Source organism: Amphibalanus amphitrite, unplaced genomic scaffold (genome assembly GCF_019059575.1).
Source record: "Amphibalanus amphitrite isolate SeventyFive unplaced genomic scaffold, NRLGWU_Aamphi_draft 001381F_arrow, whole genome shotgun sequence".
Taxonomy (NCBI): domain Eukaryota; kingdom Metazoa; phylum Arthropoda; class Thecostraca; order Balanomorpha; family Balanidae; genus Amphibalanus; species Amphibalanus amphitrite.
Window position 1 is genome coordinate 120,118 of NW_024882874.1, and position 22,028 is coordinate 142,145.

The 22,028-nt window shown below is 51.5% G+C and overlaps 1 protein-coding gene across 1 annotated transcript in view; it reads left to right on the forward strand.

Moving 5' to 3' along the window:
• Positions 1-22,028, forward strand: part of LOC122372645 (protein sidekick-like) — a gene marked incomplete at its 3' end in the record, with an annotated part of 142,948 nt that overhangs the window by 87,734 nt on the left and 33,186 nt on the right. The window contains exons 3-18 of the mRNA XM_043350112.1: positions 11,953-12,129; positions 12,377-12,593; positions 12,944-13,114; positions 13,519-13,727; positions 14,058-14,211; positions 14,575-14,702; positions 16,477-16,596; positions 17,068-17,229; positions 17,571-17,794; positions 18,170-18,365; positions 18,746-18,943; positions 19,319-19,497; positions 19,881-20,007; positions 20,378-20,509; positions 20,912-21,109; positions 21,571-21,767. Of these exons, the coding sequence (XP_043206047.1) occupies positions 11,953-12,129; positions 12,377-12,593; positions 12,944-13,114; positions 13,519-13,727; positions 14,058-14,211; positions 14,575-14,702; positions 16,477-16,596; positions 17,068-17,229; positions 17,571-17,794; positions 18,170-18,365; positions 18,746-18,943; positions 19,319-19,497; positions 19,881-20,007; positions 20,378-20,509; positions 20,912-21,109; positions 21,571-21,767 (2,789 nt within the window). The remainder of the gene's footprint in view (positions 1-11,952; positions 12,130-12,376; positions 12,594-12,943; positions 13,115-13,518; positions 13,728-14,057; positions 14,212-14,574; positions 14,703-16,476; positions 16,597-17,067; positions 17,230-17,570; positions 17,795-18,169; positions 18,366-18,745; positions 18,944-19,318; positions 19,498-19,880; positions 20,008-20,377; positions 20,510-20,911; positions 21,110-21,570; positions 21,768-22,028) is intronic.

Consider the following 22,028-nt stretch of genomic DNA (forward strand, 5'->3'; position numbering starts at 1 on the left):
AACATGTCACGCCTTTCCATCCAGGTTTTAAAATACGTCTTGCGCAACCATTCTCGGATTTCTGCCGCTCTTACGTTGTTTGTTTTTTTGTGTCTCTTGGCGATCTTTTTTGAGCCACCAAGTCTTCTTTTTGGGTCTTTTTCAGATTCGTTTGCTTCTACCACCGTTATTGCTGTCTTCACGATTGGCGCTACGCCACGTTTCTCGTTTGCCTGCGGTGCGTTTTTCATTGGCTCCATTGTTGCTGGCTTTGCTTAATTGTTGTCATCTGTCATCCTGACACACACAGCTTACGACATTACCTCGTCTTCACCATGACTCTGTGGGAGCTTTGAGCGAGTGCAAGACGTAGCTGGTCGTCACCACCTTTGACAGCCCCTGGAGAGGAGTTTTGAAATCCTTCGCTGCCAATCTTTTCGTATAGAGAGTGATATTTGGAATGTAACATATGTGACCCGAAGAGGAAATCGGTGGTTCGACGGGGTCGATGCCGCACTTTGACTGGCAAGACCCGCCTTTTCATTTTCAGCTACCTCTACATAGCCGGGATTCCAGTATAAAGTCAACTACCTCTTTGCCATATTGATACAGCAAGTCATCGAAGTAAGAACATCTTGGGCGAATATATTTGGCGAAAGATCTCATTAGGGCTGCTCAGAGGGCGTCATACCCCCCCCCCCCCATCATCATCACTTTTGATTTGCATTTCGATATTCATCCTGATCATCACAACCATTCGGTTTGGAATTGTTGCGTGCTGCTGCTGCCATGAAATGTTTTCTCACGATTCGTTTGCTTTTGAGCTGCCTGTGTATGTTTGTGTGTTTGGTTATTGTCTTTTTATGTCTTTATTGCGAAATGAGGTGATGTCGTTTTCGCGTCTACATACAGACTACCTCAGCCGATGTCGCTCCAAACACACTATGATGTTCAACCAGTCACACAAGAGGCCGGGCCCAGGTGTCCTACCGAGTGAATTTGTCCGGCATTGCTGGCCTCCTAAGCGTCTCCCTTACCCGCACAAAAACACCGCGCCGAATATGTCGTCACAAAACACCCGCTAGCGCCCTGCCGCCGGCTCGCAGCCGGCCTGCACCGCGCCGACCCGGCGGCCGCTGACGCGACTCAACGATACCAACACAAACAATATCCCTACATAATACCCCACTCTTCGGTCCCGGGGAAAACGATGGACAGAGGTAGGCCTGTTCAGTTCTTCCAACTGAGTCGTGGTTTCATAATGACGAACTATCTCAAGAGCTTCTGGTAATGTTAGAGATGGTCTGTCAAAAAGCTTTCTTTGTAGCTCCTGGTTCTAAGCACGTGCAACAGCTCATTGGAGTACAGTTTGCTCTAGCTGAGCGGCATCAAACTGACATCTATCAGCTTGAAGGCGAAGGCGCGTTACAAAAGACTCAAACGACTCACCTTCTTTGCGCGATAACTCTTGCAAGACTGACCTCTCAAAGGTGACGTTTACCCTTCGCTGGTAGTAGGCTTGGAGCTTGGCTGCAAGGAATTGATACTCGTTGGCACCAGCATCCAATCCCTGTGGGTGTGGCAAAGTACGAACAATATCTTGAATGTCCAGACCCAAAAGAGTAAGCACAGTCGCGCTTTTCCTGTGATTTTTAGTGATACCAGACGCGATCATGTAATATTCAACACCGCGAAGCCACCGTTCAAAGTTGTCACCATGCTGATATTGCGGAGGCACAGGCAGGGACGACATGTTAAAACAAATTGCAAAGAACTTATCTCCAGATCCTCGTCGCCAGTTTTGCTGCAACTTCGACCGCCAGAAAATGAGGTTCTTCTCGGCTCTGTATTCCGCGCACCAGACCACGGGCCAACACATCCGAACGCACTCAGCCGGCAGACCAGACAAAAGACACAAACAAAGTGAAAACAGCTGAAATCAACTCGGTACAATTTGCGTGAAGGATCCTTACTCTTCAAACCAAAATGACAAGCAACACAGGCGCCCAAATACGTAACAACTGAGAAACACTAAAACACTGCAATAATTGGAATGACTAAAACGCGGCAAAACTAAATATACATCATCCCCCTTCTTTGGGGAGAGCAGGCACGACAGGGAGTAGCGCGCGGCCTGCAGTGGCCCGGCCGTAGGCGGTGGCCGGTAGCGTCCGGTCCGCAACATCAGCCGGCCGTGTGCCGCGATCTGGCCGCTGCAGTCACGACGGCATCGCTAGCCGGCCAGTGGACGGCGGCCGATGGTGGGTGGTCGTCGGCAGCGTCTGGACCACCGCCGTAGGTGGCAGCGCGCAGCGCCCTGGTCCCAGCAGCTGGCAGTGCCTCCCGCATTTCAGGTGCAGGCATCACGTGATATTTGATCCCGCGCCGGCCGACGGCTGCGTGCACAGTCCGACGCAGGCCCAAATCAGCGAGCGCACGGCACTACAAGTAACACGCTATACGATAAACCTCCCGGCATTACGACACCACAGAAACATAGGCAGTCTACGAGGTCTACACTGGTCATTAGGAGAGCATTTTACAGTTATTGAAGACCTTCTTTCAAAAGCCTACACTGGTCATTAGGAGAGCATTTTACAGCTATTGAAGACCTTTCAAAAGCGTACACTGATCATAGGATAGCACTTTACAGTTATGGAAGGCTATCTTTCAAGACATTCTTTCAGGTTGTAAAAGAAAAGAGCATGAAATAATACCAGCAGATGTTGTGTCGGTTATGGATCGCAGGAAGTCGTTGCTGTTCGCCTTTACTGTGTTCGTCTTTACTTCTTCGCTGTCCTTATTACACGTCACGTTGCTGTGTATTTGCTGTTGGCTGCTCAACCTATCACTGAAGTAAACAATGCGACTTCAAACACCCAACGCTACAATGGGCCAGATCCAGAGAATATATAGCGCTCACTGTGGTAGAAAACACTTACAGCAGACTGTATTCAGCAGTAGCAGTCCATCGCAACTCAACGGCACACAGACGCACACATTTATACACGAGCATCACGTCATATCACGTCATCGATCATTCATCCCAGTGGCTGCCCAGTGCATCATTCTTCCCAGTATCACTGACACAGTGCCTCGGGCAACCCCTCCAGTCACACACTGATCGGGCTCACTCTATAACGGTCACTCCATGTGACATAAACTCATTCACTCTCACATAACCGCCGACTGCACTCACATAGCCCGTCGAACTGCGGATGATACGGCGTCGTGAAGAGATGTGATATCTGTAATAGTCGACATCGTTCGCTGACAAGCCTGGACCGAAAGTTCGGGCCGTTGTCCGTGATCAGTCGCTCTGGCAGACCATACTCCAGAGATCGTAGAACAGCCGCCGTGGTTTCTGCTGTCTGATCTCTCTTGGGTAGGTACTGCCAGTACATACTTTGGTGGGGTAGTCTGTGATGACCACTATGTACTTGTTTCCTGATCTTGTTTGAGGCAATGGTCCCAGCACATCTACTGCTACCGTGTGCCATGCTCCAAGTGGCTCTGGCATGGCTCCCATTGGCGCTTGGTGTTTCAACCCTCGATCTTTCTCCTGACACGCGGGACAACCCTGCTTATAGCGGTGGAATGCTGCGTACATGTGTTTAAAAGGTAGTTCATTCGTAGCTTGTCCAGGGGTTTCTTCGTCTTGAGGTGGCCAGCGTAGGCATCCCTGGACAGCTTTCTTGGTCAGAGTCTGCGGCAGAGTTCAAGAAGTGGGTGGGCATTGGTGTCACTTTATACAGCTCAAATTGCGCATAGGGTTGGTACATCAGTGGCACCCTCACGTGCGCCTCCCATCCGTCTGATAGTGGTACTGCTAGGCTTGCTAGTGTTGCGTATAGGTTGATGACGTTGGATGACGATGCTGTACGAGTCTATCCTTCTGGGAGTTTCTGCTGGATTTCGGCCAGAATTGTTCTAGGCTGTTTTAGTGGTAAAATCGCCGGGGTTACCTCTCCTTTCTGTGTGTGAGCCATGGCTTCACACAACTGTTTCACCTCCTGTCGGAACGTGATAACAGCTGCTCCGATGAAGCGAGTGGCGGCGGCTATGGTTTGGTAGATATCCATTTCCTGATGGATGATATACATCTCCACTCCATCTCCGGAATAGCTGGTTTCAGCCGCTCCACGTGTGCTCGAACTGTTCTTCTCCATCGATCAGGTCGCTCAGCTTCATAGCTAAGCGGTCCCAGCTTCTTGACGATCCGATACCCTGGTTTGCATGGGCGGTGCAGTTTGCGCATATTGCCCTCTATAATCCTTTCATCAAGCAGATGCACTTCATCTCCCACCTGGGAGTCCATTGGTCTGCTCCTCCGGTCAGGTGCTATTTTTTTTCGTTTTTTTTTAACTTTCCAGTTGACGGCAGTTTCGTCACCGTAACGAAAGACGATGTTCTTGCTCACAATTCGGTGATTTTCAGTGTTGTTAGTGTGAGGGGGGCTTAGGCCGGTCCTGTAGGCCCTTCGTTACCTCCCCTTCGGATCTCTACTTTACTCTACAGGATCAGTGGTCGGCCGGGACGTCTCCCAGCCTTTTACCCGTCTGCCACCCGGGCCACTGTCCTCTAAACTAAATGTACTAAACTTGCATCGTGGTTCAGGTGAATAACTCCGCCATTTTGGGGCACACGCGGTTGGTAGCGAACCCTAGGTTTGGAGCTAAGCTCCTGAGCATAATGACTAACTAGGCACCGAATGAATCTGACTCCGCTCAACCTCTGTTCTCCTTCGACTCATCTCATTACCAAAAGACGCTATCGATTTATCCCTCCATTTATTCACACTTCTCAAAATGCCGAAATCGGTATAAAGGACTGCCGAATGAAATATTGCAATCGTAATACCCACAAACCATGACTCTACCCTAACTCTACCCTACGCCACGAAAATCAACCTAACCCTCCTCCCTGTTGCTCCTACCTAGCTAGGGGATGTCCGTGAGCCCGCGACAATCCCTGCGTGGTCGGAACCTACCTCGAGCCAGATGCCAGCAGCGTGAAGAGCGGTCGGGTGCTCAGCGTTGGAACCACCTCGGGTAGCAGACAGTCAGCCCCCGAGCTGCTTTCACCCCGCGCTTACATACTAGCTCGAGATGGATACGCCCCCATCAACCGATCCGAGGCTAAACCAATCGGCTGACGGTGGCGCACGGTTCCGGTTCCGCTTGCCTCCTTCGCTCCTCCCTTTCGCGCACAAAAACATTTCTCCGTCCCGCTGCGCTCGCAAAGCCATGACTGGTGGGTAAGGGTCTGTATTGTAACATTTACCCCACGTCATGCGCGCCGCAGAATACCGTAATGGCCACGCGCACCCACGCGCAACTGGCACCCTAGGGGGTAAGGGGGCACGACAGTCACAGTAACGCGGCGAGCACTTTGCGAGAGAGAAGAATAAGAAAATGAGAGAGGATTCCGAAGTCTCCCGTAGCGTCAGCCGGGCTGGCGAGACGGAGCGCGTGGCGGCGGAATCGCCGCCTGCGTACGCATAGACGACGCAAAAGGGAAAAATATGAGCCGACCGCGGTGGTCCAGCGATTCCCCAGCACGTGGGTCGTACTCACCAGTCAGAAGAAAACAAGGGCTACCCAAAAGATAGGGCGCAACAAAGAAAACGAGCCAACCTAGCTGCACACAGCAACAGGTTGTTCACCGCGCGGGGCGCGGGCGCACACTGGGGCCACTGGGGCCGACCTTTCACGGCAGGTGTCGCTGTGGCGATAGCGGCGCCCGCGCCCGAGAAAGGTTTTACCGCTCTCTCCCGATAGGTCGCGCGCGTCAAATACATATCATACCGTGCTAGCGCCAGGGTCACCGGCTCGGGGCCGGCCCGCGCACCGCGCGCCGACTCGGCGGTGGCCGACGCGACACAACAAAGCAAAACACCTACAACGATCGTCCCTACATTAGCTTGTGTAGAATTCGCTGCCATGGGATTCTACCAGGTTCTTATGAATAATGCTCTCATGGTCTCCACGGTTTAATAACATGTTGGTCTCGTCCAGGGTATGACATTGGCCACTATTGTTTATCGTCATACCCAATACCCAAATGACCCTGAAGCGCACTGTGGAGACGAGCTCGACTTCATACAATGCGTGGAGGAGGGCCTCAGCGCCTTCTACGGCGAATATGAGACGGATAGCTTCGTCGACGGACTTGTAGGGCTTGTATGTTACTGTGAATTAGTCGGGATCTATACCGGCATTTATGCTGTCACCTCCCGGCTGCGATATGTCCAAAATACCCTTACCTTCTCGTCCGACTTGTCTCTGGTGCTGAGGGCAGCACGATGGGCGGCCTGCTTTGGTCATTAGGAGAGCATCTTACAGTTATTGAAGACTGTCTTTCAAAAGCCTACCCTGGTCATTAGTGTCGGAACCTACCTTCGAGCCAGCTTACCAGCAGCGTGAAGTGCCGTCGGGTCTCAGTGGTGTAGCCTCGTCGGCGTACAGACACTGACCAGTTATTGGCAAGCCATTTTTTACGGTTATTGAAGACCTTCTTTCAAAAGCCTACATTGGTCATTAGGATAGCACTTAACAGTAATTAAAGGCTGTCTTTCAAGACATTCTTTTTGGTAGTAAAAAAGCAAGAAGTAACATAAACAGGTGTAACGTCGGTTATGGATCGCAAGGCTCGATTCACACTCTCGCTTTGTCCGTCACCTCTGCGACCGCACGATCATTTTCCACAGCCTGTCGCATCGTTTCTACCCTTCCGCACTGTCCGCCGCCTCTGAGCTCGCGTCTTGGACTGCCCGACCTGTTTTGCGGCACACATCCCTCCCTCCCCCTGTGTACTGTGCGTGTCTTATCTCGCCTCGGCTGGTGCCCGGTCCCCTCCCCCTGGACCCGGGTCGTCAACCGCGCCACGACTCGGGTCTCCTCCCACCCCTCTGCCCCTCCCTCTCTCCTCGTGCTGGCCATCCTCCGCTCACTCTATGTATTCGAGCCCGAAATCGAGCTATTATGGAAGCATGCAATACAGACCGGTGACGTCGCATATATGCATGCAATACAGATGTGATTGCGATCTGAAGCTGCCGCTGGAACGCCTTTCGCTGCACGTCACTCGGGACGTGGTTATTTCGAGAGAAGTCTAAGCCCATCTCACCCACGGCTACTACACGTGGGTGAGACCGAAGGATCTCGATCAGGACGGCTTCTGTGTGTCCGTTCCACTCCATGGCGCGGTGGGGTTGGCAGCCAAACGCCCTGTAGACTCTGGAGTCCTCCAGCAGGTTCATCCACCGTGACGAGCGCGACCAGTGGTTAGGGCGACCGAAGACTGTCAGGCATCCACCGAAGTCGGTATTGCATGCATATATGCATAACTCCCTTGCGACGCATTTTCACCAATTTACATTTGTCTTGCTCGTGTTATACGGTCTTCAAATTACGACAACGCATGTTGTGATATTTCAGAGTTTTTTTCCATCGTTTTGAAAACGGTTTGCCATTACCGACAGTGTTTCTTCCTGTATCGAAAGATGGTGGGTGGTATTGCTCACACATCGTTGCTTTTCAGTGTTCTTGTTTGCAATTCTCTGTCATGCGATTCTACACATCATGTGCAATGGCTCTAATTTTCATATGCTTTTGTGGTTTCCACGGTTTCATGACATTTTGGTCTTGTCCAGGACATGGTATTGGCTACCGTTTCTTATCGTTTTTTTTTTGCCCATGCCATGTTTTTTAGGGGTTTTCTCGCAACTGTATTATTACATGTGATGTGTTATTGGGACGACGGTAGACTTGTTCCCAATATGTAGTGTCTGTGCGAACTTGATGTATTCGCGAAAACGGCAGATGTTCACAGACCACACGACAGCGTTCACCGGAAGCCAAGAGTTGACCAAGATCATAACATAAAACAATTTAAAATACCAGCGAGATGAATTATACCAAAAACACGGCGGAAATAAATACGAAAATAATAAACATGAATTAAGTGATAACAACATTGCAAGATTAGAAGTAAAGTGACATTTTAACTAATTATTAGAATAAGGAGATGCGGCAGGTAATTTGTGCACCCTACTGTGTTTTTCGTGTATTTTGCTATGGCGTCAACCTTTTCAGCATGAGCTCTATTGGCTCCAACGGCTGCTTGCTTTCTTACGCAGAGGATTTGTTGAGGGTAGCTCTCACTTGAAGCCCGATGCTGTCGTGCTAGGAAAGCAGATGGCCGTTCAGTTTATTGACGACTGCAGCTTCGACGGCGTGCTTGACGCTCCCGAGCTGAAGAGTGATGTTGCAGTACCGAACCATTGCATCTCCCGGCTGTTAGCGTTCAGTACTCTGCTTCTTGTTGGCACCAGATCTTCTCTCTTATAACCCATCTTATAGGGACACCGCTGACGTCTTGGCGCCTGTGTCAGGCGTTCAGTATGTAACGGCGGCCGTTTTAGCGTGCTGGGTCGGGCTCGGCCGACGTGAGGTTGACCCGCGAAGAAAAGACGTTGAAGATAGTTATATTTTCTTGAAAAATCACACCACTGTGTGAGGCCAGTCGTACCTTTTAAGTACGACCTTTTAAGTACGCCAAAGTGTCCAGTCGTACCTTTTAAGTACGCCAGTACCTTTTAAAGGGACTATCCCACCTTTAACATGGGGTTTGAGTTGAGATAGCCAAGTTTGCGGCGAGGTTCAGAAACCACTATCTATCTAGGTTGCAACCCCCGCGGCCTCTTGGTGTTGAAGAAATTCGTTCCCTTCATTTGAAAATGGGCCTTGTACAAGGCCCTATCTTCAACATGGAGCGACCGTTACTGTGACGTCACCTCGTTTAGTCATTCTGATTTAAATGGGTTTGTTCGTTGAAAAATCGCTTAAAACTTGGTCTGAACTTTGTTGTGGTGCCTACAGAGTAAAAAGAATCAGCTTTATGACAGTAATGTGGCCTGTGGAAGGAGGTAATTTTGGGCTGTGACGTCACATATTTGAAAGTTTGTGTTTGGAATATGGGAAGCCTAAGATGTTTAATGAAAAATAAATGCCAGAACCGTGTTCCTGGTCATCCAATCTATAAAGTCGGGCACAATTTAACTGATTTTAACAACATTTTAGAAGGTGGGATAGTCCCTTTAAGCGGAGTCTGTCGGGCCAGTCGGCGCGTCCGATGTGGGCGGTGTACGCAATTTCCACGGGAGTTCAAGATCGTCCCAACCGGCGTCTGCAGCTGCCTGGGTTCTGGCGGCTAGTTGTGCCTGGTATTCAGCGAAGATACGTGTGATCCTTTCTTCTTCTGCTGCTGCCTGGGCGTTCGCGGCTTGTCTTGCCTGGTGTTCCGCGGTGATTCGGCGGAGTCGTGCGGCTCTGGCCGCCCTCATTAGGCGAGTGCTCGCCGGGACTGCGGGGCAGTCGCTTTGGTTCGGTGAAGAGAAGTGAAGCGGTGGAGGTCCGAAACAAGAAGATGTAGTCGAGCGCCGAGAGGTCGGAGGTGGCGCGTGTTGCTCTGTGTCGGTGGTGGTTGTCTTTGCGCAGTTAGTCGGCCTTGTAGATGCGTTTAGCTGCTGTGGTTGCTTTGGCTGCTGGCAGTTCAGGCAACGCGGCTGGGGACGGCAGCGACACTGGCTCTGTTGAGCTGGTGGGTCGGTCGTCGGCGTCGAGTCTTCCGTTTCAGACTCGGACAGGAGGTCCGCGATGACCTCTGCGATCCCGACGGCAATGTAGATTTTGGCTGCGAGTAGGTTGACGTAGTTTCGCAGCTCTGCCGACATCTAGACGATCGCGATCCGGGTCGGAGGCACCAGTGTAACGGCGGCCGTTTTATCTTGCTGGGTCGGGCTCGGCCGACGTGAGGCTGACCCGCGAAGAAAAGACGTTGAAGATAGTTATATTTTCTTGTATTTGCTTGTGGACAGCGGAGCAGAGCGAAGATCAGGTTGAAGAGCAGAGGTGTAAACAGTCACTGGGCCACTGGTCACCAGAGTCGAGTTTCACAGGTAGTGCACCGTTGAGAGCCACCCGGAGCCTGCCTCTGCACTGGTGGGAATGTCCCGGGCTAGTCTCGGGCATTCCACGTCCTACGATCCTAGTGGTTAGCGATGAGCGGAAATGAAACGTTACAGTGCGCTAGTGGCTAGAAAAATGGGTACGGGGCGGAGTTTACACCGATGTACTGCCCGAGGCGCACCTGGCATTAGCTAAGTGTGACTAAACTATGATGGACAAGCATGTAAATGGTAGATCTAAGGCTTTGTACAGTAACAGTCGGAGTCGAGATAGTTGAATAGCGCGCGCCGCTAAATCCTCCGAAGATGGGCATGCGTGGCATCGTGACTGACATGCCTTGGGCGGCGGCGCGGCACGCGGGGTTGGCGCAGCTCAGCCGGAGCTCGGGAGAGTCGGCAAAGTCGGCCCCGCGCGGCCGACGCTGAACGAGAGACATGGCTATATGATATGCAAACGAAAAAGAGGCGGTTATAACTTCAGTAACAAAAGCGGGTGGACACGGTAAAATAAAGTGGGTGTTAAATAAAGTGGGTGGAGACGGTAAAATAAAGTGGGTGGTAAAGTAACTTACACGTGACTGATAGTTCGTGCAGCGCCATGGAAAGGTCCTCAAAGCACTCACCCTCGACCTGGGAACGCACGTTCGCAGGTCGACCACCTGCCACGCGGCTCCCGTGCCGCCGCCACTTTCGAAGCTGGTCGGCGCACACGTCACTCGTCGGCTGTGTGAGCGGTCACGTGGTCATTTAGCTCCCGGTAGTCGGGCACCGGCCAGACCTTAGTCAGCTGTTCGACCGCCATCAGTGGGAGCAGTCCTAGGTTAGGTTATCCTGTTCGCTCATTTTTCGCAGTCTGTCACTCAATCCCCACTCGTCGCACCGTCCGTCGCCTCTGAGCGCGCGTCTCGGACTGTTCGACCACGTGGTGTTTGCTTCTTTCCCCGGGTCTGTCCCACCACCCCTCCCTCCCTCTGTTTACTGCGCGTGCCTTATCTCGGGTGAGCCTCCTCCCCTCTGCCTCGGGTCGTGTTTCCCCTCTCCTCTTCCACAGACACACGTCTCTACCGTCTTCGCGCCCCTTTGCCCCTCCCCTCCTTCCTCGTGCCTGCTGCCGGCCGCTCACTGACCTTCGAGCCCTAATCGACAATAGGTGGGCCCTATTACTGAGCAACCACCCGTTGTCGATCCACTCGCTGAGCTCTGCATCGAATGCCGGCCGCGCGGTTACCGGTACCTTGTACTCCGGTACTGTGTTACACAGACAGGCGGGACCGACGCCACCCGTCCACTTCCAGCCGACTGTCCACTCGGCACTGTCTGGGTCGAACTCGGCCATGAAATCCGGGGCGTCCACTCTTAGGGCCGGCGGGCCCACGGCTGCCGCCGCCGCGAACGACACATCTGTCGGTGTTTGCACACTCACAAACCGCCCAGGGCCGTGATTCCCGACATTCCGAGAACAACATCTACACCGAGGGGACGGTCGGGCATAACCAGAGCCGCGAGCCTCACTCGCTGGCCCTGACACTCGCACACCACATTGGCCACACCCCTGCACCGGAGGCTCCCGCCGTTCACCGTCCTCATATTCACCGGCGGCTACTTCCAGCTACCGCAGTACCCGTGGAACGGCAGCATGTCCGTGCACCCGGTGTCCACTAACGCCCGACATACGCGTCCATCATAATGGCTGCAAGGTTACCATTTCAACCCTTTCACATGGTAACATCGTGATCACTATCGCTCTTTTCTTTGATGCTATGCTTTCCATCAAAACTCGGTACAACTTTCGACACTGCTTATTAAAAAAGCAAGACATTGGTAGCAATGCTACCCTGGAATCCGACGCCGTTTTACCCCGCTGGTATCACGCTGGTACCGTTTTGGTACCACGCGGGTACTCCTACCAGGCTTGTACCACGGTGGTATTACTCTCATATCATGCTCGTACCACGCTGGTTCTCTTACCAGCCCCCTGACGGTGTTTTGTGCGCGGGTTCCAGGTGCTCCACAGCCCGAGTATCGCTGGCTGAAAGACGGACAGTTCCTCGGCGACTTCACGGCGGAGAACTTCTACAGAATTCCCGACATGAGACGGGCAGACGCCGGAGAGTACCAGTGTATTGCAAGGAACAGTGTTGGCGCCATCTTTTCCGAGAAGGCTCACGTCGAGGTTGCATGTAAGTAGCCCTGGTAGGGATGGCAGTTTGTGTTGTAGTTTATTGGACCAGCTTTGATTTCGGAACGGAGCGCGGAATCGCTTAGCGAAAGCTACGAATGATTGCCAACTCGGTAAAAGGTCATTATTTAACGCATTCAGCCCTTACCTAAGTAACCCGTCAGGCGTCATAGTCATCATCAACGCTAAGGCAGACATCTTTTCTCGACTTCCATCCACCGGCTAACCCTCTAACCATCCGTTTTCAGACATGTCTCAGTTCAACGATACAGAGCCTCGCACAATCGCCGTGCAGAGCGGGCACGCTGCCGTGCTCGACCTGCCACCTATCGACAGCCGACCGAAACCTTCAGTTCGGTGGCTCACCGCCAGGCAGCCGACGCTGTACGGCATCAAATATGCGGTGACGTCTCGTGAACAGCTGGTGATTCTGAGTGTTGAGCCGGAAGATGAACAGGAATACAGGTAAGAGTTCGGGCTCATGTAGGGGCTAGATAGCGTTAGAGCGCCCGGCCAAAATTTTGACCTTATAAGGAAACGAGGCCTGAGGGGTTGTGTCATGCTGGCGGTCAGGTGCTTCAAATTCCATGATGAAATTTTGAAGCAGTGGCGTTGTATTAGCAAGTGGCATAGTGGATGTCCACTTTATTCTTTTCTTTAGGTAAAGTGCAGCCTTTTGTATTGGATAGGGTGCATGTGCTAAGCCGTAGTGGATGTAAAATGCTGTGCTAGCGAAGTAGTTTGTTTGATTTGTTGACCGCCTTGTCTCTTCCTCGCACACAATCCAACATCGCTCCGCCCTTCCACGTTCACAGAGCGCGTGCCACCAACACGCAGGCCGGTACGGAGGAGACCAGCGGTCCTGTGGCGCTGCGTGTGGTGGCAGGCGGTGAGGACGACGTACCGCCTCAGATCGTGGTGCCACCGGCCGACCAGCGACCACTGCAGGGGGAGATCGCCAAACTGAGCTGTGTGGCCAACGCCAGGTGACAGAAGGGGAGAGGCGGGACTGAGGGAGGAAAGAGGAGGGAGGGAGGGGGGGGGGAGTTTTGGTAATGAAGAGGTGCTAGGGAGGGACAAGGGAGAGTGGAAGGGGAGGGGAGAAAGAGAGGAAAAGCGAAGGAAGTGGGATGGAGACTGAGTGAATGAGACTCAAGGAAGAGGATTTCCTCAGGACGTTTGAGCTGAATCATGTGTTTGATAGTTGTCATGCCTCAACCTATATTAAAAATGTGTATTGAAATGTAAGAGGTATCGTGCGCTAGTGTCGTTTGTTTTGGCTCATATTTCATATATATTGCATATCGTTTTGCAAACACTCTTCGTTTTAACCATCTTTAATCCATGAAACACGTGACCGAAGTCCTAAATCTACCCCTCGCACCGGCAGGCCCCTGTACAGCCTGGAGACCACGTGGTACAAGGACGGCACGCCTATTGGCCAGGCCGGTGTGGCGTACTCGTTTGACGACCTGTGGAACCGAACACTGTCCCTTCTGGCCGTGGGAGAGGACCACACCGGGGTCTACTCGTGTCAGGCCAGGCTCCGGTCGGCGAACTTACCCGAGGCTACTGCGGAAGCCAGCGTGACAGTTTTAGGTGAGTGGGGGTTGGAGGTTTGAATCTTACTGGTGGCTGGTTTGTTAGTGCTTTGGATTGACGGATGTTATGAATAAATAACTCAGCCGGCGTAACCGAAAGTGTTATAGCGTAACGTCAAATGTAGTACGAAAGTTAGTTTGGAAGAAATGTATTGAAAGGAACAGGAAATGATGGAGAGCGTATTGCTGTGCAAAACTATGTGTCTGTAATGACTTGTTCATCGTGTATCTTCATATGTATAGCCACTGTAATAAAAAATATCAACTCTCCCTCCTCCTCTCGTCCTCTTGCTCTTCACTCTCTCACTCTCTCCCTCTCTCCCCGCAGAGCCGCCCCACATAGACGCGCGGCTACCGCCGGAGACTCTGGGTGACCTGGGTCGAACGGTGACCTTGACCTGTGCCAGCCGAGGTCGGCCAGAGCCCCAGCTCACCTGGTATAAAGACACGGTCGATGTGGGATCACTCAACACCGAGGGCAGGTGGGTGCAGTACGCGGAGGATGAAGGTTCGAAACTAGCGTCGGTCCAGGCCTCTTATGGCTAAGCTGCATTTAAATGCCACTTGTGGTATACTTTTTTTAGAAAGAAAGATTTTTCTTATTGCTATGGCATTTATGATTTGGTGATATCAGTAATGGCTATCTGAAAGTTGTTGTTTTGTTTGTACATCCAAGGTAATCTCAGCGTTGCGGCCAAATGAATGTAACAAATATCTTATACGCTTGTAGTCCTCATGTTTTTATTTTGTAGCCTACAATGATGTGGATGTCTCCGAACAAACTAATCGATACAGCGATGCTTTTCGATCAACTGATCTCCCCCTTCCCGCCGTCTATTCCGCAGATACTCGCTCACGGCCAACGGTAGCCTGGTGATCCGCAATCTGAAGATATCCGACACGGGAATGTACCAGTGTACGGCCACCAACCCCGCGGGCGAGCACACGGCCTACACGTGGCTGAGGGTGAAATGTACGTACTAAACGCTGGACGAAACAGACCACACGCGAACTACAATACAGACTACAATACACATGGCTGAACGTTACACATTATGTACATTGTACGTTCTGACTTCTGACTGCTCAAAAACTCGAGCAAAAGCTCGCATGACATGGGGTGGTGAGGATTGGCTTGTTTTTGCTCGACTTTGAAGGTGAAGTCGGACCAAATTAAATTTCTAGACCGGAAGGAACTGGACGGTGTGCAGACTTTGGTTCAAATATACGTGTCCCACTAAACGTACAACCGGAAAGGGCGTAAGGCTCGTAGTCAATTGTAATTGCAATCGTTCCGAATTTGATAGGTCCGCCCTTCCGCCTCCTCCCCTCCCCCCTCCTGTAACGCATCGTATGTCGACACGTGCGCATGCCATGACGTCACCGTCACGTGTCACGCCCGCGGGTAGCGTCACGTTACACAGTTGTGCGCCGTTACGGTAGCCCGGGATATAGAATTACTGTGACACCCACTTGTCGCCCAAAACTGGACATAGAAAACCGTAGAGCAGTCTTACGACACTGTTGGCGCCGATGACCTCAGCAGGACGCCCCCCCCCCCAAAAAAAAACAGCATAATCATCAACCTTGCGACCTTGCGTATCAGATCTGGTGTTATGCCTCGTGACTTGGTTTCTTCTCAGCGGTTCTGTTTTCTTCCTGGCGATTTCCTCATGTGTCTGTGCTGCTGCTGGCCTAACGCTAATACGCTTATACTCTATATACCGGCTGGATGGGTTTGTTTTAGTGATCTCTGTCGCCTAGTCTCCCAATAATGTGCTTTGCCGGGCTCCCTTTCGCGCTTTCAACGCTGCTTACGGTTCCCTTTGCTGTGTTGGGTGTCTTCACTGTGTGCCACTGGTGGCCGCTAACGCTGGAGCTCCCTTTCCCCACTCATGGCATCCCCCCCCCCATTTACGGTAACCCCACTAACGGTACCCCCACTAACCCTCTGGATGACGTCCCGCCGCAGCTTTGGTGTTTGCCAAGCTTCTGTCGCGAATGGTGACGGTACCTCACCGCCGGGTGCCGCCCCGGCTCACGGCCAGACAGGCCGCCGCCAGTAAGCTGCTGGAAATTTCATCTTCTGCCACGCTATTTTACCTTTTACGTTTTTTTTTTTTTACTTCCGTTCACATTTTTATTTATTATTTTTATTATTTATTTTTTCCACTTGCACCCTGGCAAGTATGCTATAGCTGCTTACCGATGTTGCTGGTGATTGGTAGTGGGTGAATAAGTTGCCAGGCGTCTACAAACTGCTCGTATTACGAGACTGCTTGCTTGTTTTGTCGGTCACCACAGCGTGCTTTACCTTTTGCACCTGCCTCAAACTCACCCCAGCACCTTTTATTTGTAATGCACACTCCTGGCTCCCGCGTACGCACCAGGCTACATACTCACGTGTGGAGGTGTTTGTTTGTTCACTGGACTCGCACAGCATATTGTTTTGTCTTGTGCCGTGATGTATCGGGAAGTAACTGATGGTGGTTTTGAGCTACGGAGGACGATTAGAGATTAATTATGTGCCTATAGTTTGTGTCGTGTGTGTGTGTGTGTTTTTTTTAAGGTGCTCTGTTTTTTGGTGTGATTGGTAACAAAATCAAAATGGCGAGTGGCTGCATTTGCTTTCTACAATCTACCTGTTTTGAGCTGATGACAAGCTTTTGACCTTGTATTGACCTGACCCCTCTGGACCTCACTCCCGCTGACCTGACCGCCGTTGACCTCTCCCCCTGCTTCTCCAGCCTCGGTACCTGTGATGCTGCAGCCTCCAGAGAACGTCACAGTGCTGGACGGACAGGACGCCACGCTCTCCTGTCGGGCCGAGGGGGCCCCGCCGCCTGATACGCAGTGGTTATTCAATGGTGAGTCCTGCCGTCCGCCGCCCCCGCCTAATATACAGAGTACATTCAATGGTGAGTGTAGCCCTGCGGTCCGATAAACAGTGGCTATTTAATGGTGAGTACTGCGCCGCCCCTCGATACGCAGTGGCTGTTCAATGGCGAGTGCTGTCTCTGCCTCTAAGCCCGATACGCTGTGGCTCTTCAATGGTGAGTCGTGCTCCGCGCCTATATTTAATGGCTTTACAATGGTGAGTGCTCTAAACCCACGTTTGTGTGTCCTCTTCACCTGTGACCTACCCGTCACCCCTGATCCTTTTGATCCTTCTGTCACTCTCTGAACTCTTATATCGGACTATTCTTTCCTCTCTGGTCCTTCAGTATGGCTTCTCATCCCTTAAACTCTTCTGCGTCTTCTCTTGTTCTGCGTCTTCTCTTGTGACTTCCCTAAGCACCCCTGATCTCTAATGACATCTATTTTACCCATCTTCCCAGGTAAACTGCTGGAGGACACGGTGGGCAGTGGCCGTCTACAGGTCCTGGAGACAGGCGACCTGCTGGTGACCGGTGTAAGGCCAGAGAACAGCGGACTCTATACGTGTCAGAGGGCCAACGAGGTCGGGCAGGTGTCCGCATCGGCTGTGCTGAGCATTATGGGTGAGTTCTGTGGGGGTATATAGGGTGCTTACTGCTTGAGGGCGTAGCAACAACAAACGCGTCATTGAAAATATAATGGATGAGAGATGAGTTATGGGGCGTCGACATCCTAAAATCAACAAATATAGATGAGGTAGAAGAGGAATTTGTTCATTGGACTGGAGTGTAGCTTCTCTAAGTTTAACTATCGTTATTGAAATGTGTTGCGAGGCTTAGGAATGCAAAGACTTAACGATCATTTATAATTTATCAAATGTACGAAAGCTGGCAAATCAGCCATTCCCGAATAAGCTTTTAGATCGTTTAAGTCCCAGCTGACACTTTCTCCTCTCGGTTTTCAGTTCGGACTCAGATCATCCAGCCACCAGTCGACTCCCGAGTGATTCTCGGTCACGTGGCCAGCCTCCAGTGCGGCACGTCAGTCTCCCCCGGGGTAGACGTCCAGGTCACGTGGTACCACAACGCCCGGCCCCTGCGCGCCTCGTCTCGGATCCGCCTGCTGGAGGATGGAGGACTGGAGATACGAGAGGCGCGCGCTGCCGATGTGGGGCGGTATACGTGTGAGGTGAGAAAGTGATAATGTGAGAGGGAAGGGAAGCGAAGAGATATGAATATAGATAGAGACAGGCAGATTTGCAAAACCAAGCGAGAAGAGAGTCGGTTGAGTTGGGGGTTCTGTTGGGCAAGTGAGACTTACGGGGAGGAACCGATAGAGAGAAGAGAGGTATATTTGTGAGAAGCATTGTGAGCCTTAGTCAGGCTAAGAAATAGTTGATATGTTGCGCTCAGAAGTAAGTTTTTTTCACGGAAATTACATGCAATATACGTGTGATGTCTAGGAGTTGACTGGTGACCAGAGTCTAGTTTTCACTTTTAGCTTCCCTCTAGTACTCAGGATCCATTACTGACTCTTCCCCTCTATATTCTGCTCCATCTCTAGGTGGTATCGTCGGGCGGTAACGCCTCCCGCTCTGCCGAACTCGTGGTGGTCGAACTGCCCTACGCACCTACCAACGTCCGAGCCCAGAAGGTGCCCTCCCTGCAGAAATCAGTTAAAGTCAGCTGGACGTCCGGCTTTGACGGCAACTCGGCCATCAGCAAGTTCATCATCCAGAGTCGACGAGTGCCTATCAGTAGTAAGTAGCGGCGTGGGGACTGGGTTAGGCGATATGCTCGTATGAGATACATTAACATGTTCGTTATAGCATAGCTGGTATAAGGTATGTGTGGCGACCTGCCAAGTTACTTTTGTGCCCACACCCAGCAATAATAATCTGTTTTTTTTATGATTGAATAGCGCGCCCTTCACTTGGTCCTCAGGTGACTATCCATGCCCTTCATGATTAAATATCGCTATTTCTTATATTGACTTTCAGACGTAATAACTTCCCATGATCTCCCACAATTCCTTTTATAGTGGCACTCTAACCTTTCTGCAACTTTCTGGTATGAAGCCTCGAGTTATGGTAGGCAACCGTCTGGTAACGCTGGTAACGCCCCATCTTTCTTTCTGCAGGTATGGTAACCGGCTCGGCGCCCGAGCTGGGCGACACCTGGGCCACAGAGCTGGCCAACGTCTCTGCCGAGGTCCGAGAAGTAACCCTGACCGGTCTGACGGCCTCAGCTGCCTACCAGTTTAGAGTGTCGGCCGTGAACGCTGTGGGCGAGGGAGGCAGCAGCCGGCCCAGTAACATAGTGCTGCTGCCGCAGGAAGGTAGGTGACAGAATGGGACAGAATGAATGAATGAATGAATGACGAACAAACGAAGGGAAAAGGAAGGGAGGGATGAGAGGATGAAGGAAGGGATGAGAGGATGAACGACGAAATGAATGAAAGGAATGAAAGGATGAAAAAAGGAAAATGACAGGATAGTTACAGGGAGAAAGGCGACTTGGAAATGGAAAGGCAGTATCTGTGAGGGGAGAATGGTATGCCGGGGACAAGGCTCAGAAGGTTGCATGTGTTGGATGGAACAGGAGAGGCCGTTTTTCTGGTATTGTACTGTACCGGTGGATTTTTTTTAACCTGTCAAAGCTGAACCTGAATTCAACTTTCCAGCTGGCTATGACCTGACCCGCGCCCCCACAGCCCCATCGGGCCCACCCCAGGGTCTGGTGGGCTCTGCCCGGAGCAGCTCGGAAATCATGACCCAGTGGCAGGCGCCTCGTGACGAGCATAGGAACGGCCAGTTGCTCGGATACATACTGCGCTACCGGCTACACGGCTACACCAACGCGCCCTGGAGTAGCCGGAATATCAGTAACGAGGTATGAACGAGTAGCCAGGCAGAGTCAAGTAGCCTTTGCAATACCAGCCGAATCGAATTACGGGTGGTGATTGGGCCGGCAGCCGAAGCTTGCTATGTTGATAGCATGAGAAGCTTTGGGTTTGTAGGAACAGCTTTAGGCTGATTGCCTTACACTGTTTCCACTGTTTTCTGGTTTCTACTACTGGCTCACTTCTGTTTTTTATGGTAGAAGGGACAAGCACTCCTCATTTTGTTGAATGAGGAGTGCTTTCCGTGGTTGAAGTAGGGCAACGGGGCTATATAGGTGTATGGGACATCAGGAAGCGTTGGAACTACCACGCATTGTAGATTCCATACCAGAGTTCACAGGCCTGACCTCTGCCTCTGTCCACCAACCCGCAGGCTCAGCGGAATTACCTGATCGGAGACCTTATCACGTGGAAAGACTACGACATCCAGGTGGCGGCGTACAACAACAAGGGCACCGGCGTGTTTAGCGACTCGATCAGGGTCAAAACGCGGGAAGGAGGTGAGTGAAGCGAGAGGTTGAGGAATCGGAGAGGAAGACGTGTGTAAAGAAAGCGACGGACGAAATATAGAGAATATGATAGAATTGAGCTGGCGGATACTGATAGCACAGACACACATAAACATTGAATGTTAGCGAGTCATAAGGGCGATTAAGTGAAATTGTTCGGAAATACTGCGTCGTGTTAATCAAGTTTGATGCTGTTGAGACGATGCTGTGGCTACTTTGCATGCCATCGTTGTCCGCCAATAATAATGCACTCTTCTCGTGATTGCTATCCACATGGACACAGTCTACTTACCCCCATGCCCAAATAGTCACGGCTCAACGCTTTGTGTTCAGCCCGGCCTGACCGTCCTATCGTTTGCAGTACCCGAGGCAGCGCCCACAGCCGTGAAGGCCGAGCCGGTATCGTCCACGTCAGTGCGTGTGAGCTGGATACCACCCGACCCTCAGCTCATCAACGGCATCAACCAGGGGTACAAGCTGCAGGCCTGGACCGGTGAGAGCGAGCGGGGGAGTGGGGAGGGTGGAGGGGAAGAGAGGAGGGTCTGCGGGATAGTGATTCGAAGCGTAGAACGTGGGGTTGGGGCGGCTGTCTATTATTGCAATCTGGTTATTTGACAGTAACTAATCAGGAAATTGGTAGCTAAAGCTTAAATTAGCATGCAAATGTGATACATCTGGCAAATGGACGTTCTTTCCAAAGTTGTGTCGATTTTACGACGCTATCGCACAATCGCTCCCCAGTCTTACTCTGTGATGATCTCTTGAACCCATTCTGACCTCTCCTGTCTCTTGACGACCCGGAGATTTATACAGACCCTCTACTCCCATACTGGCCCTATATTGCTCATCAAGGCATATCAACTTTTCATAACCCGCCGTTTTCTCTCCCCAACAGAGGACCCGTCTACCACCGACACCGGTCCGGAGGTGACCGCCACAGTGGCGCCATCTCCTCTGGACCCCCTGGCTCGTCAGTCGGCGCTGCTGGAGGGTCTCAGCCGCTACACGGCATATAATGTGACCGTGCTGTGTTTTACCTCACCTGGAGATGGAGCGAGGAGTGGGCCAGTGGCGGTTACTACGCTGCAGGATGGTGAGAGATGGTGGGATGTGTAAGGGGGGAGATGGTCGGGAGTTGATAGGCTGGATGGCGTTGCTTTTTAATTTTTTGAAAGTATCTGATATGAACAGTCGCAATCACGTTGTGTTTGTGTTCTTATATCTTTTTTATTTGAAATTAATGCTTTGGTAACATTGGATCACTTATTGTGGAAAACATTGTTCATGTTTGCAGTACCCTCGATGTAGCCATGAAAAGACAACACAGCTAATTGTTTGAAGCTGGAACAATTTCCATTCTTGAATACCCTGGTACCTAACACTACGTTTCTGCCCGTTGCTACTTTTTTGCAGAAATCTCCGAACGATAACATTCTTATTGTGAATTAACCGCAATTACGTGCTTTCTAGATTTCGGCCTGGCTCGCAACAAATCAATCTCTCTCATGACTGATGAGCCCCAACACTAACATTTTTTCGCCTCCCGTCCCCCAGTACCGGGCCCGGTGGCCAGTATGCAGTTCGAGTCAGTCACCGACCGCTCCGTCACCGTCCTGTGGACTCCACCTGAGGAACGGAACGGTATACTGACCGGATACAGTCTGAGCTGGACGGTGGAGGGACGACCCGAGGAGACGGATCAGAGGAATGTGTCCGCAGAGATTAACAGGCTGGAGGTCAACGACCTGCAGGTGAGAATTCGGAGGGGTAATGCTTGTAGAGGAAAGCATGCAGTATATGTGTAATTTTCCGTGACTTACGAGGGGTCACGTGGATTTATATATGCCGTCATTTGCAGTAACGAGAGGTGATGTGAGGTGAGGTGGTGTGATTTGGGTGGGCGCTGTTCTAGGCTGATAACCTTACGCGTATCTTTTTGCTACAGCTACGATGCAAAATGGGCTTCACTTAAAGTGATGCCACCCTTATATTATACGGACAACAACGCCTTG